At 51.6% G+C, this 22,850-nt stretch overlaps 1 protein-coding gene and 1 non-coding gene across 5 annotated transcripts in view; one reads left to right on the top strand and one right to left on the bottom strand.

Moving 5' to 3' along the window:
• The window catches only part of ACTN1 (actinin alpha 1), a 97,963-nt gene that overhangs the window by 35,900 nt on the left and 39,213 nt on the right, over positions 1-22,850 (top strand). For all 4 annotated transcript variants that reach the window (XM_052646158.1, XM_052646155.1, XM_052646157.1 and 1 more), the window contains exons 2-3: positions 17,633-17,747; positions 21,965-22,084. In XM_052646158.1, coding sequence (XP_052502118.1) covers positions 17,633-17,747; positions 21,965-22,084 — 235 coding nt within the window. The remainder of the gene's footprint in view (positions 1-17,632; positions 17,748-21,964; positions 22,085-22,850) is intronic.
• TRNAG-CCC (transfer RNA glycine (anticodon CCC)) lies at positions 15,147-15,219 on the bottom strand. Its single transcript has one exon. It is a non-coding gene; the product is annotated as a tRNA-Gly (tRNA).

The raw sequence follows: 22,850 nt of genomic DNA, 5'->3' as shown, positions 1-22,850 counted from the left end.
CACGCTGGACCAGGTTATTGTTGTTTAGTTGCTCAGTCTTGTCTGACTCTTGAGACCCCATGGACTGTAGCCTACCAGGCTCCCCTGTCCATGGCATTTCCCAGGCCAGAATACTGGAGTGGGTTGCCATTTCCTCCTCCAGGAGATCTTCCTGACCCAGGGATCGAACCCCTGTCTCCTGCATTGCAGGTGGATTCTTTACTGCTGAGCCACTGGGGAGCCCCTGGACTTAGGGGCTCATTTTAGCCTCATATCTTCCATAACTTTTTCTCTATGCATGGAAGCTCGGTTTGCAAATATATATTCATTTATATGAGTCTTTGATTAACATTTGTCATCCTTCTTAGACCAGAGTCATCTTGATTTAGGGACTATGTCTTTACTTCGTCCATAATGGGACCCCTGATCATGCTCAGTAAGAATTTATTGAATGAGTGAGTGAATGGGTGGATGAATGAATGAACCTGGCTCCAGCTGACTGGCAGAGGGAGCCTGGGGCCTGGATGGTTCAGGAACATCTGCAAGGGCCTGCCTTGAGGGAGGCTGCTGACATTGGGCCAATCCAAGCCTAAACAAGCCGGTTGCCCACACCCTGGCATACACATCCCCTGACTTGGCTGCCCCTATAATTATTCATGGCCTTTCTCAATGGGCTTTGTGTTCAGGAAGCCAAAAGAGACAAGAGTTCAAACCCTTTTCCCACCTCCTCAAAACTGAGACCTAGGAGAAAGAGCTGCCCGGCCCATTCTGCCTCTCTAGGGAGCCACGAGATCCAGGACCTTCTCTCGTGGCTGGATGTGAGCGCTGGTGTGATTCTCATCCAGGGTCCTGGGCTGCCCTCCCTGGGACGGGCCCAGGGACTGCGTGGGGTCAGCCGTGTACATGCTCGTGCGGTTCTCGGCAGACCTGAGTCTGGTGCTGGCCGAGGCCTCATTGTTCTCCAGCCTGAGCGGAGAACCTGGAAGGGCCTCAGTCCCCCGCAGAATGGAAAAGGCTCAGGCACTGGCATCCTACGGAGCCCAGTTCAGATCTCAGCTCTGCCTCTCACTAGCTGTGTGACAGGGAGGGTTGTTGAATGCCGCTGACCCTCGCTTTGCTCCCCCAGCGCAGGGTTGTTGAGTAGGTTTGCTGAGATAGCGCGTGCCTCACTGAGTGGTGATAATAGTCTACATCTTTGAGCAACTCCGAGGCCTTATTCCCTCTCTCCTCCCCTCCTCTAGGGGCTCCCAGAGGTCCACTTTGCCTCCATTATCCCCTCCTTGAATTTGAGGACTCAATGCTGTCCTTTCCTCTGGAACAAGGTTTGGGGGAGGCTGCCTCTCTCATGCCCTGCACACTTTCTGAGCTGAAGTCCGAAGCGGGGAGACACAGTGGGTGTGGATCTCCCAGCCCCCTGGAGGCTGTGCACACACTCACCCACGGACGGTAGCCGTGGTCCCGCCTCCTCCCAGCAGTCGGTTGGGAGGGCCTGGCCAGATCTGCCTACGGCTGCTCTTTCCATCCTTCCAGAGATGTGGAAGTTTCCACAGACATTTCGGTTCCTCAGTCTCCCCTCCCCATTCCTGATCCCCCTGCCACCCTGTCCCTTGAGCCGGGCTGACCCCGCTGAGGTGTTGGCCAGCCACCTGGCTAGCAAGCCTGCTGTGCTGGGCTGCCCACGTGCTGGGTCACAGCTAGGTCTTGGTGGAGACCGGGAGGGTGGAGATGGCTTTGGGCTACGTCCGCCTGGGCCTGGGTGGCGTTTTTCACAGCCCAAAAGTTGCCCATGATTTCTTAATAAAGGGGTTTGAGGGTTTCTCTGCTGCTTTATGGAGGGTCTTCCCAGGTGGTACTAGTGGTAAAGAGCTCTCTTGCCAGTGCAAGAGACATAAGAGGTGCAAATTTGATCCCTGGGTCCGGAAGATCCCCTGGAGGAGGGCATGGCAACCCACTCCAGTAATTCTTGCCTGGAGGATCCCGTGGACAGAGGAGCCTGGTGGGCTACAGTCCATGGGGTCGCAAGGAGTCGGACACGACTGAAGTGACTTTTCATGCATGCATGTGCGCACTGCTTTATAATGTGCTGTGTCTGTATTTTGGGAGAAGAAACTTTATTTTCCTGGACATTGGGTGAAGAGATTGACTTCATTAGGCTCCCCCGACTCATGGCCCACTTGCAGGTCCATCCATGCAAGGCCACTGCATAAAACATATCATGTTTTACCCTAAAATCTCCCTGCGATGGTCATGCCGTTGGTCCCCCACCCCTCCCCTTCCAACACAGATGACAGAATGATGCCTGTTCTCCCAAGGACCCCAGCGTTCACTGCGTGAGAATTTCTATGAGAGATTTCCGGGGTGGATTGTTGGGCAGGTGCGTGCTGCACCGCATAATGTAGCAGTGGCTTGCTCTCCAGCATGGCTGCACAGCCCACCCTTGCAGCCAGGCACGAGGGCTCCTGGATTCCTCAACCACAGTGGTATTTGGGATAATCACCTCTCTAATTGTTTGCCAGTCTCTTGGGGGTAAAGGGCGTATTGTTTTATATGCAACTGAGGAGGAATTCTTAAAGTGCCAAGCCTTCTGTTCCCTTCCTCCATTCAGTGTTCCTGGAACCAGAAACTTCCTCTTCGGTATGGAGTGATTGCAGAAAGCTCCGACTCCCCGGGGAGTGGCAGTTTATAGACAGTCTGTTCATGCTTCATCCTCCCCACCCCTACCCAGAGTGCACATCACTGGCGTGGTTCCTTGTGGCTTGCAATGCTTGAGCAGCTGCTGGGTTCTCAGCTTGTGCCCCCTGCCCCCTGCTTTCTGCTTAGGGCATCTCTGGTATCCTGAAGGCTCCGGGTTCCCCGGAGCTTTGAACTTTCTCCCAGGAGGCTGTGTTTCTACTTGCATTCGGTGTGAGGGCATGTGGCGGTCCCTTGGGAGGGAGGTGTGGGTGGCATCGTAGCATTGGTGTGGGTTCTGGGCTGAGGTCGTCTTACTGATCATATGACCTTGACTGGGTCAAGGAGCCCGGGGCCAGGGATTACTGGGGCACAGGGCTGGCTGGTGCATGCTGGCCCAGACTCAGGCACCCGGGCAACCTCTGTAACCCTAGGATGGTCCAGGTGACCATCTAGAACACACAGGCAATTCCATGGACCCTGAGCATTTTCTATTATCTCACTCCTTTCTGTGAGCATCTGTATTTTATTTCTTGTATTTAAATAGGGAACTCTAGATATTATTAACAACTTGTCACGTGCTAGGCTTTTTGCAAGGGCTTCCCAAGTGCACAGTGGTAAAGAACCTGCCTGCCAGTGTAGGAGGCGCAAGAGATACGGGTTCAGTCCCTGGGTTGGGAAGATCCCCTGGAGGGAGGGCATGGCAGCTCACTCCAGTATTCTTGCCTGGAGAATCCCGTGGACAGAGGAGCCTGGTGGGCAACAGTCTATAGGGTCGCAAAGAGACGGACACGACTGAGTGAGTTTGCAAATGTTAGCTCATGGAAACCCCTTAACAGCCTAGGGAGAAAGACTGAGGCTCAAAAAGGGCCAGGATTTGCTCAGGTCTCAGTGTTAGTAAATGGCAGAACCAGGTCAAATCCAAGTCTTCTGCCCCCAAACGCATTCTCTTAAGCATGAAGCCCGTGGTCCCTAGTGTGGTCTCCAGGCCAGCAGCATCAGCACCAGGTGGATTGTTGTGGGAAATGCAGTTTCTCCACCTGTCCATTAACTATGGAAGCAGAAGTCTGGAGGGATCCATAAATCTGGTCTAGCGAGCCCTCCAGGTGATTCTAATGCATGTTCAAGTTTGAGAACCACCCCGTGGAGCTACTCTGCTCCACGTTTTTCCGTTTATTTGTTTGCTGCCCTGCTCTTGTGTCATTGGGCCAAGGCTCAGACTTTGGGCCTTGGCCTCTCTTCGGGGGTTTCCTGCTCACCAGAGAGGTGCTGGATGGCATCACTGACTCGATGGATGTGAGTCTGAGTGAACTCTGGGAGTTGGTGATGGACAGGGAGGCCTGGCGTGCTGCAGTTCATGGGGTTGCAAAGAGTTGGACATGACTGAGGGACTGGACTGAACTGAACTGAGAAGAGGTGCAGTGGCTATCTCTATTGGGTCTGGGGTCTTTAGGAACCCCTCCCCAGTCCCTGAAAGCATTGGGCAGGGCTGATGCCCCCACTGCCTCCAGCTCCAAGCTTCTGGAGATCATAGTTCCTGACCCTGTGCTAAAGGAGATGCCTTGAGAGGGCAGGGGTCCCAGGGGTGGACTGTGGGACAGGCCAGAACAGAAGCTCCAGTCCAGCGGGTTATTCAGGGACACAGAGAAGAGACTTGGGAAACTTCTTGATCCAAGCAGTGTCTCTTTCTTTCCTGCAAATTTGTAATAAGTGGTTTGGCCTCTCCAGAGGCTCCCCCTTGAGGGGCTTGGAGCCGGGGCAGAATCTTTGTTCCCATTCAGCAAAGCTAGCACACTCATTAGAAATGACCCTGGTGAGAGAGGGGTCGCTAACTGTACTGTACTTTACTTTTTGAGCCCCCACCATCAGTCCAGTACTGTGCTCTTTAATTCTTATCACAACCCTAGGATTGATTATTCCCATTTCATGGATGCGACCATCAAGGCTTCAGGCTGTACAGTTGAGACACAGCTCAACCACACAGAGGAGTCAGGTTAGATACTTGAGGTGGCCCGACCACAGATTCCCATATTTTATGAATACTAGGCAGGGCTTGAGCCTTGTCATGTGGGGAAGTTCTCTATGGAATTGAGTGGCCCGTGGCTCTCAGCCTCGTGCCAGGAAAACCAAATGACCTCACATGTGAATGGCTTTTCCTTCTTTGGGGAAGGAATGTGCAGGCCATTCCTGTGAGTTGCAGCCCACGTGGCCTGTGTGCTGTCAGACCCACAAGGGCCAGACTCAGAGTCCAGACATGGGGGAGGTGTCACAGGCAGGCCCACCCTTGGCTTGGCAGGGGGGAGCAGGCTGTTCTCGACTTGGGCTCCCCAACTGGTGTGAAGTATGCCCAGGAAGAGCCAACAGGCCTTTCATGGCTAAGCGGGTGTCCTGGAGTGTGACCTGCTCTTTGGAGTCACCACTCTCTGGGGAAGCAACAAGACCAGTGGGGGCTAAAGCCCACAGCTCAGGACTGGCCCAAGTGCTACACATGGGCCCAAGATGAGCCCAGGCCTCCCCTCTTGGAATCTTGGTCTCAGTTACTTCAGTGCCTAGAGAGGGCGGGGGTCTGGGGCCTGCCTTTGAGACTGGTTCCTTGCCAGCGGGCCAAATGGGTTTTTAAAAGACTTAGTGGGGTCTTGGAATATTTTCATTAAAAAAAAAGTTTTATTGATATATATAATTCACATACCATACAATTCACCCATTTAAAATGTACAATGTAATTTTTTTAGCATATTCAGATATGCGCAACCATTACTGCAGTCTCATTTTCATCACCTCCAAAAGAAAGCCACCCCCCTTAGCTGTCACTGACCCCCAGCCCGAAGCTACCACTACTGTAGGTCTGCCTCTTGTAGATACAGAGAGCACTTAGTCTGCGTCAGACACTGGGCTAAGCCTTCTGTGTTAGCTCACACGACCCTCTTTTAGAACAGCTGCACGGAATGAACTCTTTTTTTTGGTCTTTGTCTTACTAATGTGGAGACTGAGGCTCCGCGAGTGCAGGATCTCAGAGCCCGTAGTGACAGAGCCTGCTGATGTGATGGCTGGACCGTTGCTGAGGCTCTTTCTTCCTGGGAGAGGCCAGCTGTGGATGGTGGGGGCCGCTGACACTCGTTGGCCAGGAGCTGGAAGGGAAGCCCTTATTGCTTCACTGGGATCACACACCACCTGACTGAAAATGGCCCTGAAATCTCTCAGCAGCCCCAGGTTCAGCCAGCACCTGCAGGAAGGCCCTGGGCTGTCTTCAGGGGCCTCGGCGGGAAAGGGGCTGGGAGCTCTCCTCTCTCCAACCAGGACACGGTTATTAGGTCACATCACCTCCTAGGATGAGCCATTTGGCCCCCTGTGCCTTGGCCTCGGCCACCCTCCAGTCTTCTGGTGATGTCTCCCCGAATGGGCTGCAGGTGGACATAAGCCAGAAACACGGGCCCCTGCTCCTCCACCTCCTGTTCTCCTCACCCTGGCCAGAGGCTGGTCTTGGGGTTTCCTCATTAGCAGGAGAGAGATTACAGACCTCTTTCTTCCTACCTTGTAGAGCTCTGTGAATGATTAACTTGGATCAAATAGAAAGGGAATGGGAAGCGAGAGCAGCAGGGAGCAGACACTGAAGGGGCTCCTGTCCTGTCCTCACGCCTGGCTGTCCCGCCTCCATGGACCTCACCTGTCAACAGCCCTGCACATCGTGATGTTCTGTATCCCCATTTGTCAGACAAAGCAACTGAGGCCACGCCCGGTTCATTAAAGCCACACAGCCACCGAGGGACAAAGGTCGGCTGGTTTAACATTTCTTAAAGCGTCTGCTCTGAACAGAGCACCAGACTGTCTTTAAGTACAGGAGATCTAATGTGGTCCTTTTTCATGCCGTGCTAGGCTGTCATAGGTCTTGTTAGCCCCATCTTACAGATGGGCATCTTGAGGCTGGGACTGAGAATTTTGTCCAGAGAGACACAGCTAATGAAAGGTGTAGGTGGAGACCCGGCTCAGTCCAGTTACAGAGCCCAGCTCCGTTGGGAGCCTCCAGCCACCTGCTTCTGAATTTCCGGTTCCCCAGCATTCACCTGACTTGGGGGGAAAGCGGGTGGGGAGGTGCTCTCTCAGAGCAGAGGAAACCACCCCACGGTTCAGCACCACTCCCAGGTGGGTGGAGAGCAAACAGAGCTGGGTGGAGATGTTCTTGGGGACTCTGCTTTTCATCTGTGAGTGAAGCAGCTGACAGCTTGCTTTGAAAGGCTGGCGGCCAGCCCTTGATAAGTTAACCAGATACTCCTGTTTACGTTACCAGAACCCTGGGCATTGAGATCACCGCTGGCAGGCCTTTGCTTGGACAGCCCACCCAGTGCCCATGCCCTGGCCAGACTGGCCATGTGTGGGGGTCAGAGGGAGTGAGAACTCTCTGGCTGGTCCCTAGTGACCTCCCCCAGGGCCAGCAGATGCTGCAGAGACCTCCGCCCTGAGTTCTCAAGGTGCCCTGGCCTGGTGCTTGAACGTGGCGGCCAGGAGTGGCAGAGGAGGTGGGCTCTGCCAGGCAGCCCTGGCAAGGCCCCCGCCCAGAGGGGTGCAGCAGGTTGGGAGGCTGCTGAACTGATATCTCAGGTGATGAGCCCTAGAGCCTGGACCAGGGTCCTGGTGCCCTCCTCCAGGGAGGAGAAAACCATTCAATGAGAAGCCAGCTTGTATGGGAAGTCCTGTACCACCTTCAAGAGGTTTAGAAGCTTGTTTGGGCTTTTCTGGGCAGCTGGGCCAGGGGTTTTTCCTCTTAATTTCCTGACAGTTTGCTGTCTGACTGTTGAGGTGGACATGTGGGTGTGATTGCTGCTTTATCTTCATGTCCTGGTCCCTAATTATGACTTTCCTTATAATATTTTACACTGATAAGGCACATTAGAGTTTTTCACAACCCTTTCTCTATATTTTGTTCTTACTAATTCTTGTAAATAGGTGGGACAATTTTTCCTTTATCAATTCTTTTTTTATTTGGAAGTGTGTGTTTTCTCTTTGATCATTCAGGAACACTGACCCCACTCCACTGCCATTCCAAGTCCTCCTAGAGAAACCGGAAGTTCCCTCTGTCCCATCCCAGAGGTCTGATTTACCAGATAAATGTACACACTTCCAGACAGGCTTTTCTTATATTTGCATAGTTATAAAAAAACAGACAGATGACTGCACATGGTATAAAATTCAGAAGAAACAAAAGAGTATTCTGTGAAAAGCAAACGCCACGCCCTCCCCTGTCAGGAGCCTCCTGCCTCCCTTCCCTGGAGGCAGCTGCTGGGCCAGGCCCTTGTGTGTCCTTCCAGGGATATTCTGGCATGAAGCTTTTAGGGACTATCCAGTGAAATAATAACAGGTGTCTTGTTGTGAGGGGTAGGCCGAAACGCTGATCATGCATTGAGTCACTGAGATGAAACTGCCCCCATGAACTTGACTGTATTGGCCTCTCTGACAAGGAGCAGAGCCCATCCATTGTGATCAGCCGTATTACACGGGAACAGAAGATGTCTGGCGTGCTCTCCTTGGTTGTGGTTTTTACGCTTGCGTGTTACGATGAGACAAGCTGCTGGGCTCCAACCTGCAGGGTCTGAGGGATGCTTTTGAGGTTACATAGGTAGAAAGGGTTGGGGTGACTTATACCAGGCCACACTCATGCCTGGCTGAACCAGGGCAGAGCGCAGGTTTCCTAACCTCTGTGCCTGGAATAGTAACTCCCCGGAGTGAACCGGGGGCTAGTGTCGAGTGTTGGGATCCCAGGGGAGCGGGAGGATATGCCTGGGAGAGATGTGGTCAGCACGTGAGTCTGGGGCCTGGCGGCAAGTGAGGTGGTACTGCTGTCTCCCACTTGCTGAGCCAGTCTCAATTGGCTGCGGGAGGGGGGGGTGTATCTTGTTTACCCTGCTGCAGGATCAGTGGACAGGTCAGCCAGGAGTGGATGGCCTGGCCTGAGGGGAGTGAGTGCCGGCAGGCAGAAGGCCAGGGAGGAGATGGGGGCTGCCAACCACATTTGCAGACGGATGGGCAAGGAAAAAGAAAAGGCGTCGGCAATTCGGCTACAGGAACACGAGCTCTGCTGGCGCTGGGATTTTGTTTCCATCATTTTCTCTCATTCATGTGATCGCACATAGTTTTAAGCCTGTGGTGCATACAGTTTTGTATCCTACTTTTTTGTTAATTACATGTCAGCCTTTTCCCGTAATATATAGTTTCAGAACCCATCATTTTGGCCATCTAAATGTTCCATTAAGTGGATGAACCATAATTTACTTAACTAATATTTTATTAATAGAATTTGGGGCTATCTCTAATTTTTTTCCTCTTAAGTAATGCTGGCAAGGATGTTTTTGTACCCACGGCCCTCCTCTTTCTTGAGTCCCAGCTTTGGGCTCAGAGTCTTGCCCATTTTAGCCTCCCTTGGCGAGGTGCCTGCCACCAGAGATGTGCCCCGCATCAGCCTGCCCACTGTGACGTGTTGTGGCTTTGCCACTGTACCTACCCTTTAATGGGAATTAGCAGAAAGTTCCTTTTGCAGATGTGATAAATGAAGATTGGTACCTTGGTTTGAGTTCACACAGCATGGTAGTGTGTGTACATGAATGTGTGGGGAACATCCATTGTTGTCCCTGGTGACAGGTGTGGGTCCCTGATCAAGCCCAAATGAGAAGAGCCCCTGTGGCCTCTCACAGGATGGACCTTGAGCTTCTGATTCCAGATTCCCAGATGGCTGATGCTGGCAGTGGTCTGCGAGGAATGTTGACCCTGCTGGGCGCAGCTGTCTGCTGAGTGCATGTGTTAACGCACACGTTCCCGTGTGGTAACTCTGTTGTTAGGAGACTTAGAAAGGTTTCACGTTTTCCCACAGTGGAACCAGGGACCCTGTCAGTCTTCATTCAGATTAAGCCTGCCTGTATCTTTTCAGGGGGCTGTGGAATATCTTACTTTTATATTGTCCTAGTGTTAAAAAATCTCCAAGTCCAGATTTCTGGCTCATCTTCACTCGAGGTCTGCCACCTGAGGACCCATGCTCCCTCGTGGAGCCAAGGAGAGAAGCCTCCTGTCTCCTCCACGCCTGCCCTGGTCCTGAAGCTGTGCTCTGATCGCCACTTACCAGCTTGCAACCAGTCCTCGGTTCCCATGCTGTTTTCCTGAGTAGAAACCCACCGGAGAGCCCAAGAGGGCCTTTGTTTCAAGGAAAATCCTTGCGTACACATGGAGGAGGCGAGGTCTCACCAGTCCCACTTTTCTTACGCTTGCCTTACTGTGCTTTAATTAAACCTCCTGTGCTTTAGTCTCCTCATCTGTAAAATGGGGAGAGTAATAGCGTCTGCCTCATCATGTTGTCATGAAGATTGAGTTAAAAGGGCTAAAGCCTGCAGAAGGGGATCCAGCATAGAGGGAGTGCTCAACAGATGTTAGATGCTGCTGTTATTATTATTGATGGCATATGTGTCCGTTTCCTCTAGACTAGATTCCCAGCCAGGGAGTGTTTTTGGTGCAAATTGAGGTGAGGGATGTTACATGCATGTAGTGGGAAGGTCCAGGAATGCTGCTCTACATCCCGTGATGTATGGGACAGGCCCTAAACCCTAAACAAAGTAGTAGCCCATGCGAAATATCAACGGTCTTGAGCTTGAGAAACTCCACTCAGACATTGAAGCGTGTGATCCTTGGTCCAGCTGAACTCTTCAGACATCTCTGAACCAACGTTTCAAGGGCTGCTTTGCACTTTTGAAGAATCAGTATTAATAAGGGACCTACTTAGCTCAGCCTGAGGGGGTGCTTGGCTCAGCACCTTCACCAAGCACATGCCTTTGTTGGGTGACACACCCAGCACTTGGTCTGTCTTTTATTACATTGAACTCTAGTCTTCCTGTCCTTCATCCCAGTAACAGTAGCTCCCATTTATCCAGCCTTATGTGTGGGTGTGATTGTGCTTAGCACTTGCTGCATGTTGCCGCACTGATCCACAGCACCCTTCCAAGTGTATTCTATTATTATACCCATTTTACAGATGTGGAGATTGAGGGTTGGAGAATTAAAGTCATTTGCCCAGTGACTTCACTTTCACTTCTCACCTTCATACACTGGAGAAGGAAATAGCAACCCACTCCAGTTTTCATGCCTGGAGAATCCCAGGGATGGAGGAGCCTAGTGGGCTGCCGTCTATGGGGTCACACAGAGTTGGATACGACTGAGGTGACTTAGCAGCAGCAGCAGCCCAGGGTTACTCAGGGTCAGAGGTGGGATTAGAACTAGATCAGTCTTGCTGTAGAACTCATGTTCCTTACCATTCCTGCCTGCCTAGTTCTGCCCAGGGCTGTACCCAACATGTTAATTTGCTTGTCCATAGGAGGGTCTTTCAAATATTTGAATGAGCCCCTGAGTCCACTCTTCTCTCTTCCTGGTCAGGGAGCCCCAGTTCCCAGAGTTCTTCTCAAAGACATGTTTCTGGTCTGCTCACCATCCAGAATATTCTTCCATCTCTGGACAAGCAGCTGCCTGCCTCGGGACTCCCCTTTCCTCTCTCCATCATGCTACCCCCAGAGAGGCAGCCAACCCTACGCCAGCTCTACTAATGGTCCATCAACTCAAGACACTCTCTGCCAGTGCTGACCGGAGTCTCTCTGGGTGGTATTTTCGCTTCACAGTGACCAGTTTCCCATGACTTGCCACAGATTGAGTTCGCCTGTCTGCCCTTGGCTCTGCTGTTCCCTTCCAGCACCCCAGCCACACCTGCACCTGAAATCCCCATTGTCGTGGTGGAGCAGAAAGTATGTGGGGCTGGGAGTCAGGAGGCCAGGTTGTGAACATACCCCAGCTGTGTGGCTTAGGAAAAATCACTCACCCTCTCTGGTCCACGTGTCCCAGTTGTAAAGTGAGGGTTTGGCTCTGATGTGCCAAGCATTTCTCCCAGCTCTAACGTTCTTTGATGACATGTGTTGAATAGCATGAACTTGTAATAATTATCTCTAATTATTGTGGTAACAGTAACGAGAGGTAATTACGGAGCAGCCTCTGTGTTCCAGACCTTCTTTTCAGTGTTTTAAGAGGATTGTCCCAGGAAATTCTCCACCAACCCCGTGCTGTCATTACTCCATTTTACAGACAAGCGCCTTGAGGCAGAGACACCTTGAGTCACTTGCCTGAGGTTATCACCTGGCTAGAAATGGATGAGCTCGGGTTTACCTTGTCTTCTTCAGAGTAATAGAATCCTTCCAGTCTTTTGGATTCCTGCTCTGTGAAGTGATTTTTATTTTCAATTAAAAAATAAAATTTTTTTTGGCTGCACTGTGTGGCTTATGGGATCTTAGTTTCCCAGCCAGAGATTGAACCCATGCCCTCAGCAGTGAAAGAGCAGAGTCCCTCCAGGGGTTCTCTCTGTGGAGCTTAAGCAAGTCCTGTGACCTTCCTGTGCTCAGCATCTTGTGTTTCCCTCCTCCCACCAAGGTCACGACCCTAAATACCACTTGACTTCAAAAGCTCAGCCCCTGACTCATGCTTATGGGGTAATCCTCTGTACCCCAGACCCCAGCTGGGTGTGATTATTCAGACACCTTTTAGAATCTAAAATTTAGTCAGTAATGATGGTAGTGACTACTACGTGCATACTTAATATATTTCAAACCACATTAGTATTAATATTATGTTATAATTAATAAAAATTAACAACTTAGTATGTTAATATTAGCTTTTCCTTTTTTTTTTTTTTTGTGGTAAGATACACTGTATTGTTTAACCTTTGTTGCAGTCCTATCTGGTAGATGCTATTATCCCCCATTTACAGATGTGAAAACTGAGGCTGAAAAAGGCCTGTGGGGCTAAAGTCACATGCTAGTGCATCTGCTGGGAGGGATTGGGGGCAGGAGGAAAAGGGGATGACGGAGGATGAGATGGCTGGATGGCATCACCGACTTGATGGACGTGAATCTGAGTGAACTCCGGGAGTTGGTGATGGACAGGGAGGCCTGGCGTGCTGTGATTCATGGGGTCGCAAAGAATTGGACATGACTGAGCGACTGAACTGAACTGAACTGAGTACATCTGAGCTGGGAAGTAGGGAAAGCATGTTCTCGAAAGCCATTTGCCTTATTTTAAGAAAATATAGGGACTATCCGGGCAATCCAGTGGTTAGGACTCGGTGCTTTCATTGCCAGGGGCCTGGGTTTGATCCCTAATCGAGGAACTAAAATCCCACTAGCCACATGACTTGGCCCCACCCCATCCCCACTGCTGCAAAAAAAAAGGAGATATATGGACAGGATACTTGTTAAAGATGTAATGGAAAGCCCTTAGAAGATCTCGTGTGAAAGCAGAGAGAGCCAGCAGAGAATGTAGACAGAGTTGCTTCTCCCCATCATCTCCGTGGGCCTTGACTCAGCTCCTGCGTCCCATACTCCCGCACCCCTGTTGGAGCCGGGCCAGGGCGTTTGCAGCCTTGAACTACAGTGCTGGATTGTTACCCTCTTTGTCTCCTAAAATCACCTTCATGCCAGATTACATGTGGGCAGGTGCTTCCAGGTCAGTGAGAAGCTGAGCAGGGGTCCTCTGCCAGCCCCTCCCTTCCTGTCCAACGTCCTCTGAGGCTGTGCAGTGGGGCTGGAGGTGGGTGAAGGATGAGAAGGGAGTGAGCCCCACTGTAGCTCTGGCTGCCCTTCCAGCATGGAGCCCAGGCCCTTTCCCTAAGACCTGAGCTGTCTGCACACACGATCTCATTATACAGCAAAGCAGGTCCTGGTAAAGTCTATCAGCTCCTATCTCCTTTGTCCAAGACAAAGCACGGACCCCCTGACAGAACTCTTGGAGCAAGGGGAACCTCGGATGGGGCAGGGGCTGGTTGGGAGTGAGGCAGCAAGATGCCATCTGCCTTTATTTGAAGTCAGGATGGATTGTAACCCTACTGGGGCAGCCCTGCCTGCCACGCCGGGACATCTGGGCTGGAGGCCGTGGGGCCAGGGTCTCTAGCATGGGTGTCCCCTGTGGCTGGTGGCTTTTCCTCCTGCCCAGGGGCAGGTGCCTCCCTCAGTCATAATTTGAGAGCTGGGGCTTCAGGACCAGGGCCTGCCCATGCCAGAGGAGGGTGTCTGTGTGGTACACAGGGAGGACCTCACTCCTGACTCTGTTGTTTCCTCTCCTGGGGCCCTGTCAGCCTCCTCTGATGGGGATCCACAAGGCCACGGTCAAAGTCATAGGCTTTCTGCCCCAACAGCGCACTTTTAGCCCTCTTCCCATAACACATCAGGGCCAGTTCAATAAAAGAGTCCTCAGATACAAGGTGTCATCTTGGGGACATGGAGCATTACTTGCACGGATGGAACCCAGGATCTAGCTGGGTGGCTGGAGGAGGGAGGAGGGTGTGGGCTGGGAGCACACAGGGCTGAGTCCTCTGAGGCCTGTCCCCAGGGAGGTTCTGGAAGTGCTAATTTTCTCCTTCCTCTGATCATTTATTGAGCATGTTCTAAGTGGCAAACACTTTGTAGATGTCTTCCAGTTAATCCGCCTGATAATTATAAAGTGCCAATGCTACCGCTGTTTTGCGGCTGAGGGACCTGAGGTTTGGGAGGCGAGTCTGCAGCTCACACGGCTGGTAAAGAGTGGACCTGAGTGCTAAACCATATCTGGTTCCCCCCAGGTGCATGTTTTTGATCACTGAGTTTTTGTTTCCTCTGTGGCCCGCGCTTCGAGCTGGGTGCTGCTTGTTGGGGAGGCGCTCAGAGGCCCCTTCCTGGCAGTCACTCTATTGGGATCAGGACGGGGCCTTGGGGTCTTAGCCAAGTGTGGCCCCCCCGTGGCCTCAGAGGCAGGCCTTTGTGGGAGGGAGTCTGGGCCTCCAGAGCTCCAGGACTGGCTTCTCCAGGAACTGGGGCTGGCTGCTTTCAACAGCACTTTTCCTCTTGCAAAAGCGGTATCTTTTTATCTCTTCCTCCTTCCTCTCACCCCGTCCCCTCTCCACAACTGGGTGGTAAACAGTGAGATTTCACAGTCTCCCTAACTGTGAGGGTGCTGGCGATTCCCACCAGGACCCTGGCACCACTGGACCTGAAACTCTGTCTGAGCTGCTGGGGTGATCCACTTCCTGTCAAGTCAGCAGAAAACCCCAGGCAGAAGCTGAAGGTGGGCCTGGGAGGGAGATGAGGGGAAGGTACTGTGGAAATGCAAGATGGTGGTAAATGACCCACCCTCGTCAACGTAGAGTGTGGTGACACCAAGTGCATATATGGACACATGGCATCTGGGAGAGAACAAGGAACCACAAACAAAATTATACTTATTGCAAAGATTTAAAAATTCTTTAATGTTTTTTTGCATCAAAAAATTTACAGCAAAATGAAAAGAAAAACTAAGTAGCCTCTCATCCCCTGCTAGGTGTGCAGAGCCAGCACGAGAGGAAGGGGACCCAGTGAATACTCTTTGTTTTTTTTTTCTTTATTAAAATTATTTATTTGCTGTGCTAAGTCTTAGTTGCAGGACCTTTGATCTTCACTGCAGCATGTGGGATCTAGTTCCCTGACCAGGAATTGAACCTGGGCCCCCCGCATTGGGAGTGTGGAATCTTAGCCGCTGGACCACCAGGGACGTCCTATAGATACTCTTTGCTGTCCTGCTGCATCTTCTTTCCTCTGAGCCAGAGGCTTCCTGGGGGTCCCTGAGTGAGCTGCCAGTCCCTTGTCCTGATACCCTTCAGGTGTGGCTGGATCTTCCTGGACCCTCTCGCTTTGTATTGCTTCCTCACTTGCTCCTTCACTCACTCAGTTGTCTCATTTTTACATCTACCAGAGTGTCTGTTGCACAGGGCAAGGATTTTTGTCATTTTGCTCAGCGCTGCATCTGTGACTGCGCTGAGACTCTAGGGTGAACACTTGTCCAGGTGTGAAGCTGACCAGCGGCCACCTTGCAGGGGGATTAGAGCAGTGATGGAGGAGATGCAGGGTGTCAGGGGCTGACACGTCGCCCCATGTGGTGGGTGGCTATCCGGAAGGCTTTCTGGAGGAGGTGACCTTAGCCCAGTCTTAGAAGAAGAGTGTTAGTTGGCCAAGCCTGATATAGAGGACACTCCAGGCTGAGGAGTCAGTGTGCGTCTCCTGCCCACCTTCAGTCTGTGAGTCAGGTTCATCAAACTTTGGGACAGCCCACACATCCCTCTTGCCTATCATGGGAGTGGGCTTGCCTATAGAGTGGAGATGTGTTTGCAGGGAGAGAAAAGAGTATCCTGTGTGGCTAAGTGCCTAGTGAAATATGATTTAAGAATGAGGCCTGGACTTTCCTGGTGATCCAGTGGATAAGAATCCGTCTGCCAGTGCAGGAGACCTGGGTTCAATCCCTGGTCTCAGAAGATCTCACATGCCTCGAGGCAGCTAAGCCCATGTGCCACAACTACTGAGCCGCATCCTGCAACTACTGAAGCCTGTGTGCCCTGGAGCTGGCAGTGAGAAGCCCACACCCCTCAACTAGGGAGTGGCCCCCGCTTATCTCAACTAGAGAAAGCCCGTGCACAGCAGCAAAGAGCTAGCAGAGCCATAAATAAATAAATAAATAACAATAAGGGAATGAGGCCCAATGTTGGGGGAATGTCGTAACACAGCCTTCTTTCCCCTCCTCGTGTGACTGCTGTCTCCGCTTCTTGCTCCAGGCTCTTCAACTCTTGCTTATAAACCTGCTCAGCTGTTCTCCCCAGTCCTCACTGGTGTGGCATCCTCCTGCCCATTTTCGCCACTTCACTTTGGAGTTCCCCAGGGCAAGAGGAAGTGGTGGTGGGGGTCATGAGTCTGGTGATCTTTCCAAAGAGGAGTATTTCCAGCGTGGATGCTGCTGTTTTGATGAATAGCTCACTCTCACCATTGCCACTTGGCAGCGTGGGTGGGGAGAGACCTGGCTGGCCCTGCTGGGGGTGACTGAATGGTGGCTCTTGAGCCCCTGTGTAACTGAGAGTACCATTTGGTGCAGAGAAGTCTTGAGTCACCAAAGAATAGTTTGGATGTAGAGCAGGAAAGCTCTTCTCTGTTTGTGAGCTGGGGAGAGGCACTTGCCCGGGTTTCGTTTGGATGGGCGAGGGAAACTGAAGCGCACACTTTTTATTTCTCGTGTTTGTTGAGCCACCCTCTTCCTTGAGTGAGCCACTGGGAGGTGCTTTTGGCCTGGGACAGCTTCGTTGGTGACCTGCCTGGTCATCTGCTTAAGACAGAAGCTTCAAGGTTGCTGTTCTCTCCCCACAGATTAGAAAATTACAGTGGTGATGATCTTTCATTTAGTCTCCTTACAGTCCCTTTTAAAAATTCTTGCTCATACTTTTGCAGTTTAAGGTGCCTCCACCTCCCACCTCCAGTATACACACATATACCATGGGGTACTTACCTTTCTCTCTCCTTATCCAGACACTATTCCTCTGAATTCTGTCCCCAGTAAACCTGATTAATGCTGTTCATTAGCTAGCTGCCAAGTGGGCAAGGATTTAATAAATTTATTTACCCTAAGGTGTTAATGAGGCTTAATGTTTTACCTCTGGGATACTCCACCTTGTAACTGTCAAGATCGATACTAAGCTTAAAATCTAAGAGGTAAATTGCCAAGAACAGAATCATACCACTTCTAAATGTAGGTGGGGATAATGGTTTTGGAAGAAGGTCAGGTGGGTGTACTTTAAAAGGAGGATGCTGCTTTGTCCATCCCACTGTGCCCACCCGTGCTGCTGGCCCTGCAGGGCGACCCCTCAGCTATTGCCCTGCGATGAGGTGAAGGAGATTGTGTGGGGAAATGATGCTGAGAGGTTTCATGGGCTCTACTGAGGGCTCTTTCTTGCCCTCTTTGACCCTGTCAGATGTCTTAACCAACAAAGATGACAACACCAGCCCACTCGGCATCTTGCACAAAACAGCCGGGAAAATGACATGAGGCAGCCAGGTCCTAGGGACACAGTGAGGCTCGTGAGAGCCTCAGAGACCTTGCGGCTTGTGGGAGAGCCTGACCACTTGCTCTTCTTTCCTTCCTGCAGACGTTTACAGCATGGTGCAACTCCCACCTCCGGAAGGCAGGAACACAGATCGAGAACATCGAGGAGGACTTCCGGGATGGCCTGAAGCTGATGCTGCTGCTGGAGGTCATCTCAGGTGAGCTGGACCCCTGGTCTTGGCAGTGCCAGGGCAAAGGTGATGCCAGACGGGCAGGGTCACCATGGCCTAGGATCAGACACTGCCCACTGGCCTCTGCCCCTTTGGGAATGCTGCCCCGACACCTCTGCTTCTGCTCCATCTTTGGTTGGGGCTAGCTTTGGAGCTTTTGAAAAAGTGGGAGATGGCGTGTGATTTCGGACCCCGAGACTGAGTTTGGGCTTCGCTCTGCTGCTGACCGTCTGTGTGTCCTTGGACAAGTCACCGCCTTTCTGCCTCAGCATCCTCATTTGCATAAAGAGTGGTCTGAAGGTGGGTCTCTGGGGTCTCTTCTCCAAGGCTAGAATTCTTTGGTCAGGAAAGCAACCACATCTGACCGTCTCCAAACGCTGGCTCCTCTGCTGCCTGTCCACCTATATCAAGGTGATCCTAGTTCCTTATCTGGCCCCCTGTTTGGGATTTAGATGTCCAGATATCTGGAGGGACAGCTTCTGTCTCCAATGCCTATCTCTACTTTCTTATAAATACCTTTCCTCCACCATCCCTTAAGGGTTGGAGGTCCTTGAGATTCTAGCCTTGGCTTACGCACTGGGCAACCTTAGCTGCTTTCTTCACTTTGTCTTCTCTCCTGATGCCACTGAGTCCTAGACTAGGGTCAGTCCAGCCTTCTCCTTGGAGCCTCCTCTTAAGTCCTGAATCGCAGTGGGCATTTCCACCCGTTTGTGCCCCAGGCTTCAATACTGCATACCACGCCTGGCCCTTGCAAACCTCTCTCCTCCTGCAGTCTCCATCTTGTCCTTCTAAGCCTCGTTCAGGAATCTTAGACAGCTCTTCCTTTGGCATTTAAGTTTCATTCATTCTGTTTTCTTCTTCTGTTCTCCTTCTTTGACCTCTGCTACGCAGATACTGTGCCTGCATCAGCTTTCACCTAGATGATGTCCAGAGGCCTTTGACCCCTCCTCCCAGCTCCCCCCTTCTCACTGGCCTCCATCACTCACACATAGCCAGAGGGTCCATCTAATAGCCCAAATAAGGTTGCACTGTTCCCTGCTTGAAACTTTTCAGTGCCTCCCTGGGGCTTTGTACCTGCAGCTCACATTCTTTAACATAGCTAGCAGAATCCTTCATGAGCTAGCACCTGCTTTGTTTTCAACCAACTGTTCCCAAAAAGGTGTCAGACTTCAGACTCTCTGCCACAGGAAGACATGCAGCCCTCCCCACGTGTGTGTCTCCCTGCTCTCTGTTTTTGGTGCTTTTGCACAAACTCTGGCTGGCTTCTCTGCCCCTCAGTGCTATAAAATATTTCCACTGCAGGTGGGGGTAGTGGGGGTGTGTGTGTTTGTTGGGGCCATTTTTAAATGTGCACAAAGGCACTGAGTACATTCACATTGTTGTGCAGCCGTCATCACCAATACTCATCTCCAGACTTTTTCATCATTCCACACCGAGATGCCATGCCGTCATTAAATGCCAACCTGCCATCTCCTTCTCCCCCCAGCCCCTGCCCACCACCATTCTACATTCTATCTCTGTGAACTTGGTTGCTCTAGGTTTCTCATATTAGTGCAGTCCTGTAGTATTTGTCCTTTTGTGACTGACTGACTTCATGTAGCATAAGGTGCTCATGGTTCCTCCATAAAGTAGCATGTACCAGAATCTCCTTCCTTTTTAAGACCAGACAATATTCCACTGTGTACATATGTTCCACATTTTGTTTCTTCAGTCATCTGTCATTCACGCTTGAGTCGTTTCCACATTGTGGGTATTGTGAGTAATACTGCAAAGAACATGGATACACAGACACTGTGTAAGCCTCTGCTTCCAGTTCTCTTGGGTATGTACCCAGAAGTGGAACTGTTGGATCCTAGGGTAATTCTGTGTTGAATTTTTTCAGGAACTGCCATATGTTTTCCTCTAACTGCCTCTTATTTATTTTTTTAAGTTTTAAATGTATTTTTTTAATTGAAGGGTAATTGCTTTACAGAATTGAGTTGGTTTCTGCCAAGCATCAACATGAATACATATGTCCCCTCCCTCTTGAACCTTCCTCCCATCTCCCGCCCCATTCCACTCCTCTGGGTTGTTACAGAACTCTAAATGCCTTTTAGAATGTCCTTCTTACCTCTTCCTCCAACATTTCTTAGTTCAAGCAAATCTGGTATTGTTCTTTTTCATTTTTTAAAAACTCAGTTTAGACATCTCCTGCAGGAAGGCCTCCCTGACCGCCACGCTTTCTGTTCCTGCCCTCCTCTGGGCTCCTGGAACACACCGTTGATCCCTCTAGCACATCATCTGCCACATACATAGCAGGACCATTTTTGGCTTGTGTGTTTTCTCCCCACTGCACACCTGGCCCCGGAGGGCAGGGACAAACTCATCTATGTCCCAGGTGCTCAGCTCTATATACTTGGCAGGTAGGGGATGCTCAGCAAATACTAGAGTGACCGAACGCCCAGCTGGGCTTTCCGGATACCTACCAGATGCTTGCACTGAACAGGCCTGTGCACGTCTGTGAGGCGGCTCTTCTGTTTCCTGGGGTGGGGAGAGACTGTCATCGAGACGATGCCTTCTCCTCCCTGAGTGTCTCTGGAGATGGTTAGGATGACAGGAAAAGGAAGGGGTGAGTACCCCCCTCTGCAAGGGGACCTCTCCCGCCTATAGAGGTCCTCCGAGTGTGGTCCCTGGACCACCCAGCAGAATCAGCAGGACTACTTAGCCACATGTGGGTTCCCAGACCTCCAAAGTCAGAAACTCAGGAGGAAGGGGAAGGGGGCCAGATGCCTATAGTCAGCAGGTTCTCCAGGTGATTTTGTGTGGACCAAAGTCCCAGGACTTTGCTACCTCCCTTGTCTTGGAGGAGTCCTGTTCCAGCCAGTGGATGTAGCTGGCAGTCAGGCTGGTGAACTCAGGCTTAGCAGGACCTAAAGGCTGGGGCTCTAGTTGGAGCAGCCCTCGTGGGGGAGGTGGGGGGGGTGGCGCATAAGGTACTGCCTCCATCCCACCTATTGGAAGGGAGCCCTGGGGCGTCTCATCTGCCCAGAGGGCAGTAGGGTACCTTCCCAGAGAGGGTGGGCTGTGGCTACAGCCTTGGGAAAGCCACACGTGGGAAGTCTTGATTTAATAATAAAAACCCAGCTGGGCTTCCCTGGGTGCTGCCAGGCCAAGTGACATCTGTAGCAGGAAGTCTGTCCTCTGGAAGTCGGGTGGGGGGCCCTGGCGAGGGGGGCTCCCTGGAGAAGTGCTGCTCTTGACAGGATGAGCATGGCCCAGCATCAGGGCCACCATGCCCCTTGGGATCGCTCAGTCAGGCTGTCGATATGCTCAGAAGTGGGGTGGAGAGGGTGCCGCTGGGCTGGGCTGGAGACTGCGGTGGGTGTAAGGTCCTGAGTTCGAGGATGGTGGTTCTCAGACCTCTCAGAGACTGAAAGCTGTGTGCCCCTTCCCCAGGTCTGGGCACACGTTGCACGTATACATATTTCAAGTGGCTTCAGGGGATCCTTGGACACCTCCTTCCTGTGCTCTGAGCAGGATATTTGGAGAACCAGCTCATCAACCCCTGCTTCCCTGAAGCTTCTGACCATAAACTCTGAACAGCAGAAGCTCCTGTGTGGGAAGCAGGGGTCAGGGAAACGGCCGCTGAGTGAGGGTGGAGGGTTGACTTGGAGCTGAGCTGAGAAATGGACACAAGCTGTGGTTCTCAAATGAGAGAGGGGCTCTGTGGGCTACACACAGGGAGCTTTCCCCAGATACCCTAGTGTGACGCACACACTCTCTGGATCAAAGAAGTCTAGGCTAGGAGTTCAGGGCCTTTGCAGATGCTGTTCCTTCTGCCTTGATCGCCATTCCCTGCAGTCTGGGTCTGCCGGCCTCCCACGAAGAGGCCTCCCCTGCCCACCTCACAGCTCGTTCACCCTCCTACCTGCCCTCCTCCTCTGCAGTCTCTTTGAAAGCATTTGTTTTAAGCGTGTTTCTCCTTTTTGGCTTTTTGTTCATTTGTGTATGTTGATGAATGTTGAAGATCTGTCTCTCCTCCCAGACCGTAAGTCCATGAAGGCAGCAAGCTGCTTTGTTCACCCCTGTATTCCTAGCACACAGCCAAGTCCTTTGACATATACTCAGGGCTTAATACAGACTTGTTGAGTGGCCGGAAGCAGTTTAGAGCTGAGAAGTAGGAGAACAGTGTTTCACTTCCCTTTCCTCCCTCTCCATCTGTTCAGGTGAACGTCTGGCCAAGCCCGAGAGAGGCAAAATGAGGGTGCACAAGATCTCCAATGTCAACAAGGCCCTGGACTTCATAGCCAGCAAGGGAGTCAAGCTGGTGTCCATAGGAGCTGAAGGTGAGTAGGGCCTGCCCCCTGGCTGCCCCCTACCCCCGTCCCACCCCTCTGCATCCAGCTGGATTTTCTGCCCCCACCTCTTGGTTCTCTTGGCCTTTTCTAGCCTGACTCCTAGACCCACACATCCGTGGGCACATTTGGAAGTAGGGCTCCCAGCACGTGGCTAGCCAGTGCATCCTTCATGTAAAAACATCACTTTCTGTCTAGTCTCTGTACCTTGGTGACCGTGACCTCAACCCCCCCACCCCCTCTCACCCCCCACGTCCTGCTGAATCATAGCGCTGTGGGATCCGTGGGATCTGTGTGTGTGAAATGCCACCTCCCCCTTCTGCAGGCCTGGCTATGCTCCCCTGTCCTGAGCACAGAGTTCTGCAGTCTGGGGAGAGTGTGTGGACATCGGTGCGTATAGGGAGCCCCTGCAGGATGGCTGTCCAGAAGACTTTAGGAACTTTTTTTTTTGGCCACACTGCGAGACATGAGGGATCTTAGTTCCCGGACCAGGGATCAAACCCGTGTCCCCTGCACTGGAAGCATAAAGTCTTAACTGCTGGACTGCCAGGGAAGTCCCAGGAATATTCTTGATAACATTTCCCTGCAGAGCAGCTTCTTGAATTTTTTCCCTTTTACTTAAAAAAAAATTTGTTTATATACCTGAAAGTAACACCAGATGGTAAATCAGCTATACTTTAATCTTTAAAAATTGTTTAAAGTTCAGTTTAAACCATTATTAGCATGTTCTTAATGGTTAGAAGCAGGTGGCACAGTT

This window comes from Budorcas taxicolor, chromosome 10 (assembly GCF_023091745.1).
Source record: "Budorcas taxicolor isolate Tak-1 chromosome 10, Takin1.1, whole genome shotgun sequence".
Classification (NCBI taxonomy): domain Eukaryota; kingdom Metazoa; phylum Chordata; class Mammalia; order Artiodactyla; family Bovidae; genus Budorcas; species Budorcas taxicolor.
Note: the sequence above shows the minus strand (reverse complement) of the source record. Positions and strands in the feature narration are given on the sequence as shown.